At 37.5% G+C, this 6,241-nt stretch overlaps 1 protein-coding gene across 3 annotated transcripts in view; it reads left to right on the top strand.

The window, feature by feature from the left end:
• The window catches only part of NUFIP2 (nuclear FMR1 interacting protein 2), a 145,181-nt gene that overhangs the window by 117,246 nt on the left and 21,694 nt on the right, over positions 1–6,241 (top strand). The window contains exons 1-2 of one of the 3 annotated variants that reach the window (XM_051825376.2): positions 830–967; positions 3,344–5,065. In XM_051825376.2, the coding sequence (XP_051681336.1) occupies positions 904–967; positions 3,344–5,065 (1,786 nt within the window). In that variant the 5' untranslated portion in view covers positions 830–903. Of the gene's footprint in view, positions 1–829; positions 980–3,343; positions 5,066–6,241 lie in introns of those variants that run through there. The other 2 variants (XM_051825375.2, XM_002718913.5) reach the window with 2 other exon arrangements.

Raw genomic sequence — 6,241 nt, 5'->3', positions numbered from 1 at the left:
CGGGGCCGGAGGGCTGGGCCGGGGGATTCGTTTTGGGTAGAGGCGGTGCCTGAGGCCGGGTGGGGTACCCAGCGGGAACCCGGCTCCCCGGTCACGAGTTTCTCTGCCACAGGAACCTCGTCTCCTGCCAGGTTCGCCCATGACTCCGCCTCTGAGGTTTTCGCTTGGGCCCTTTGCTTCTAGCAGTTCATTTTCTACCACGGAAAACCGCCCCTCCAACAACCTTCTGTCCTCTTCCTCAGTCAGCACTTACTCTTCTGGGGTTGGGGTAATGTCTTTGAAGGGGAGGATTTAAAAAAAAAAAATGATCGGTCGGGCAAGACGGTGAGTTTTTGACCGCCCCTCTTCCTCGTCCTTAAGGGTAAACCGAAGTGGCTCATCCTTGAGGTTGGATCCCTCCCATCTTGTCTCGGATAAGGCTTTTTTCCCCATGTTAAAAGAAAAGGTGTTTTTCGCATTTCAACAGCGATATTGATCACCTGAGTTTCAGGTTTTTTTAAACGTTAAATTGAAAGTCATATTAGAAAATATTGAAAAGAAATGAGCAGTTTTGAAAAGATAAGGGTTCTTGATTGAAGAGAAATCAGAATAGTAATGGATGTGAAATTCAGCATGTCAAATTTGATTTAAGCAGTTACTGGGAGATGGAGAAAAACTTAACTGCTTTTTTCTGTTGCAAACAGAAGACTGAAATTGAATGTCAGGTTTTACATTATTCTTTGGGGGTTGTAGGGACCGTGGTGGGCAGTAGAATAATTGAAAGTATTACCACATTATGATTGTGTGGCATATAAGACTGTTACGATTGAAAAATTGTGTTTTATCAGATTAATAGACTTATGCAGGACTCCTCTCTACATATAGAAGAGCTCCTGAACCATTCAAGGTGGCATCCCTCAAAATATGTCTTACCCTGAAAGGGAGGAAAAAAAAGAGTGGACACTAGGTTTAGCAATTTTGAGAGAATGTAAGCAGTTGGGTGAGCAATTTTTCATGTGTGGCCTGGTTACAGTACTGTTGCTTTGTTGTGTGTAGTGCTAATAACTAAGAAAACAATATTTTTGAAATGCATCTGTAGTATATTAAAAGTGGGCTTTTATGACCCATTACCCGCATACCTATAAAGAGTATCCGTTTCTCTTTATCCAGAAGAGGGCGCACAGGAAGATCAAATGTGTTGAGTAATTTCAGTTTCTAATTCAAATGCTAGATTTATCAGGACTCGAGTTTTGCTGAGTTCATTTGAAGGAGAGTTACCTTAGCAGTCCTACGAAAGAAAAACACTAGGAGTTATTTATTTTAGTAATTCTATAATGCTTGTTTTTCTCAAATAGCTAAGCTTTAAAAGGAAAAGCGTTTCCCACGTATTTTTTTGCATACCAACAAGATAGCCATAGGAAAATTTTCATGTAAATTGAGGAATGTTTCTTATCATCCAAGTTTGAGGGTGGGAGTATAGTGGTTTCTGAGCCATTTTTTCTTTATTTGGTGGTTTCTAGTATTAATAATCTTAAGAAAATTTATTTTACTTTAAGATCTGTGCATTGGTTAAGCTTAGTTTGGACATTGGAATTTTTTTGGTATTTAAGATAGCTTACCTTTGACATCGGAAGTTGTGACTAATAGGCTCAAGGTACAAATGTTTGTTAAGCATGTTAAATGGTATAGATCTTGTTTTTAATACAAAAATGCCCAGGGGTGAGTTGTGTCTGTTAAGAATGTTGAGAGCCTCTGTTGAGAAACTATACTTTTGTAAAGGAAAAAGAACCTTTAAGAGACAACTTAAGCAAGTGGTCTCTTTCTTGTTTAATAGAATTTTTCTGTGAAAAACTGGATTTGATTGTCTCTCAGCCTTCACAGCAGCCAGAAAATAAAAATTAATCCTATATAAGTTAAGAACTTTTTCAAAATGATAACAAGTTTTTTGCCTTTCTGCTTATGATTATGCCTTGAGTGTTTTACTTTTTACTTTTTTAACAGGTTCAGTATAGTTCATAGGTACAATCCTAAGAATATAATGATGTTCCCTTTTCCCTTCCCTCCCTTTCTCCCCTTCTCACTTGAGTATGTTTTCTACAGTTATTTTCTAGAAGTCACGCAGTGATATGCTTCGGAAAAGCTCAGATATAAAACCTGGTGTGAGCAGCAAAATACCTTTATTTGCCCTTTAATACCAACTTTTTCCCTGATGTAGAATGAGTGACTTAAAATTTTAGTCCAGTCTGTGACTCATCCTAGATTGTGTTCTACTCCACACCTAGTTATTTTAGAGCAACGGTTCTCAAACTTTTTTTTAAAAAAATCCAGTATCCCCCTATATCTCCAAATAAAACAAAGTTTTTAAAAAAATACACACACTCATGTGCCTTTTAGCCTTCACAGACCAAAGGTCTTAAAATAATTAGGGGAAGAAAAAAACAGAATGGAATGATAAAGCTAAAAGTGTTTCTGTTGAACTCATACTCCCCAAAAGAGCTGTTTTTAAATGAATGTGTGTGTATCCTTGTATTGTATATCTATTTCTAATGGTTTGATTTCAGGATGCTTTTGTAAACATTTTGTAGAAAGGTAAATAACACCATTTTACTAATAAGGGAGTGTAAGATTGCCCAATTAAATCATCTATAGTTAATAGAGTTAACTGTTTATGGTGGTTGAAGGTCTTTAATGAAATCTGAATATCCTAACACTTGTGGTATTATATGTCCTCTTATGTAGTTTTGTTTGCAATTAGATGGCTTCCACAGTAGTTTTTCACTGATCTCTAGAATAGACAGTATTGCATGGTGGTAAAACCATGTATTCCAGGCAGGCTAGAGTTCAGATTTCCAGTTGTGCCACTTTGTGATCTGGAAAAGTTACTTCATCTCTATGAGAATCTATTCATCTAATGATAAAATGAAGAAAATATGTCTTAATAAGAATTACAAGCACTTGTACATAGGTGTTATAGTTCCATGTGTTAAAGCATGATCTGAAGTCAAATTACATTAGAACATTTCCTTGTAATAAGTACTGTATCAGTAAAACATGATTTTTGCCCAGAGGGTAGCTCTGTCCTTAATTGTAAAGAAATTTTTATAATGGGTAGATTGATTATGTCAGATGAGAAATCATGTTTTCTATGGTTTGAATCAAGGTACAGTTTCTGCCTCTTAACAGTAGATTCCATTTTGCAGTCTTGTAAAATAGGACTAACAAGGGTCTTACAGAGATGTGAAATAATAAAACTATAGCTCATATATAGTATCTAACATACAGCAAATAAAAGTCCTTAAATGTTACATAATAATGTATTTATGTGTTGTGATTTTTAAAAAAAAATTTTTTTTCCCTTCTCTAGGCTATGGTGAACTAAATGGTAATGCTGGAGAAAGAGAAATATCTTTAAAGAGTCTGGGTTCTGATGAAGCTACCAACCCTATTTCCAGGGTCCTCAATGGCAACCAGCAAGTTGTAGACCCTAGCCTGAAGCAGACTGTAAAGGCCAGCACCTTTGGGAAAGCAGGAATTAAAACCAAGAATTTCATTCAGAAAAACAGTATGGACAAAAAGAATGGGAAGTCTTATGAAAACAAATCTGGAGAGAACCAGTCTGTAGATAAAAGTGATACTGTAGCAATTCCAAATGGTGTTGTAACAAATAATTCAGGCTATATTGCTAATGGTTATATGGGCAAAGGAGCAGATAATGATGGTAGTGGATCAGAGAGCGGATATACCACTCCTAAGAAAAGAAAAGCTAGGCGCAATAGTGCCAAGGGTTGTGAAAACCTTAATTTAGTGCAGGAAAAAATAATGCAACAAGAGACCAGTGTCCCAACCTTAAAACAGGGACTTGAAACTTTCAAGCCTGACTATAGTGAACAAAAGGGAAACCGAGTAGATGGTTCCAAGCCTGTTTGGAAATATGAACCTGGGCCTGGAGGAACAAGTCGAGGAAAACCTGCCGTGGGTGATGTGCTTCGGAAAAGCTCAGATATAAAACCTGGTGTGAGCAGCAAAAAGTTTGATGATCGGCCCAAAGGAAAGCATGCCTCGGCTGTTGCCTCCAAAGAGGACTCGTGGACCCTATTTAAACCACCCCCAGTTTTTCCAGTGGACAATAGCAGTGCTAAAATCGTTCCTAAAATAAGTTATGCAAGCAAAGTTAAGGAAAACCTCAACAAAACTATACAGAACTCTGTGTCACCATCTTCATCCTCATCCTCTTCATCATCTACTGGAGAAACTCAGACACAATCTTCAAGTCGGTTATCCCAGGTTCCTATGTCAGCACTGAAATCTGTTACTTCTGCCAGCTTTTCTAACGGGCCTGTCTTAGCGGGGACTGATGCAAATGTGTATCCTCCAGGGGGTCAGCCACTGCTAACTACTGCTGCTAATACTTTAACACCCATCTCTTCTGGGACTGATTCAGTTCTCCAGGACGTGAGTCTAACTTCAGCAGCTGTTGAACAAATAAAGTCTAGCCTTTTTATTTATCCTTCAAATATGCAAACTGTGCTTTTAAGCACAGCACAAGTGGATCTGCCCTCTCAGACCGATCAGCAAAACCTGGGGGATATCTTCCAGAATCAGTGGGGTTTATCATTTATAAATGAGCCCAGTGCTGGCCCTGAGACTGTTATTGGGAAGTCATCAGATCATAAAGTGGTGGAGGTGACATTTCAAGGAGAATATCCTGCCACTTTGGTTTCACAGGGTGCTGAAATAATCCCCTCAGGAACTGAGCATCCTGTGTTTCCCAAGGCTTATGAGCTGGAGAAACGGACTAGTCCTCAAGTTCTGAGTAACATTCTAAAATCTGGGACTACTAATGAGAGTGGAGCCTTATCCTTGGAACCCAGTCATATAGGTGACCTGCAAAAAGCAGACACCAGTAGTCAAGGTGCTTTAGTGTTTCTCTCAAAGGACTACGAGATAGAAAATCAAAATCCTCTGGCCTCTCCTACGAACACTTTGTTGGGCTCCGCCAAAGAACAGAGATACCAGAGAGGCCTAGAAAGGAATGATAGCTGGGGTTCTTTTGACCTGAGGGCTGCTATTGTATATCACACTAAAGGTAACTTCATTTGTTTCTTATACAAAGATTCTTACTGTCTAATTTATTTTTATTTGTATTAAGAGTAAATTTTGAAAACTATGAGCTGCTTTGCAAAGGTTAATTGAGAATGACAATGTGGATAAGAACCCAATATCAAACTCTTTAATTCAGGGTCTTTGGAAATAGTATGGTTAAACTTGAGAAAGAATGAATGTTCGTTTTTTCCTACTTAAAAACATTATCTTATATGGACAAGTATAAATTAAAGAGAGGTAGGCAGTGCCTGCCCAGAAGGGTGACATTATATTATCTCATGAGTTCTTCAAAAATTTTTTTCTTTGGGTATATGTTCCCTGTCTCTTATTTTTTGTATTATATGCTTAATTCCAAAGTCATTTAATATTTTTAATTTGCCTAAAATGAATAAGAGCAGTATTTTTGAAGAAGGGTCCAAAAAAGATGGAGTATCAAACTTTACATCTTTTATAAGAAGGAATAATGTGTGCTGAATAGTAACCAGAAAATAAGTTAAATCCTTAATGCAAATAGTGAGGTGTAACAAATGATATTTATAAACTTTTTGCTTTTTAGGACAGTGGTTTTTAATCTTCATACCTTTTCCACCTTTGTTCCCATACCCATGTCTGCATGGACACAATTAATAGATACTGCACATTCCCATTTTTAACATGGCCGTTTAGGCATGATTTGGAACTGCTGGGAAGAATATGCATATCAGATTGTGGGTATGAGGTAATTACCATATTTTCCCTGGAAGAAATCATTGCATCAGAGATGAATAACAAAGCTTTTTATGTGACTTGAGCAAATTTCTTAATCTTACATACCTTTCCTTCTCTGTGAACAAAAACATTTATTTGGTACAATGAACTAAATTGATCTTTTCCTTAAAAAGTGGAAAGCAGTAGAATTGCCTTATGGACGTTAAGGGACAAGAATTCTGGCAGGTAAAATTCACCTGCCTTCACTTGTTCTCTAGTTCTGCTCTTGGGAACTAACCATGAGGTTTACCCTGGAACTGGATTTATTTTTTTAGGGCTGTAAGGGCAAAAAAGAAATACTTAGTTCTATTTAAATTAAATTCTACTGGGAGGGTAGGGTGTCATTTTCTGTGCCATCTGCCCTTCAAATAATGTTATTGGAAAATGTTTACCAAAGTGTCTAGTGGTGGTC

This window comes from Oryctolagus cuniculus, chromosome 17 (assembly GCF_964237555.1).
Source record: "Oryctolagus cuniculus chromosome 17, mOryCun1.1, whole genome shotgun sequence".
NCBI lineage: Eukaryota > Metazoa > Chordata > Mammalia > Lagomorpha > Leporidae > Oryctolagus > Oryctolagus cuniculus.
The sequence above is the reverse complement of the archived record's forward strand: the minus strand, read 5'-3'. Positions and strand labels throughout refer to the sequence as shown.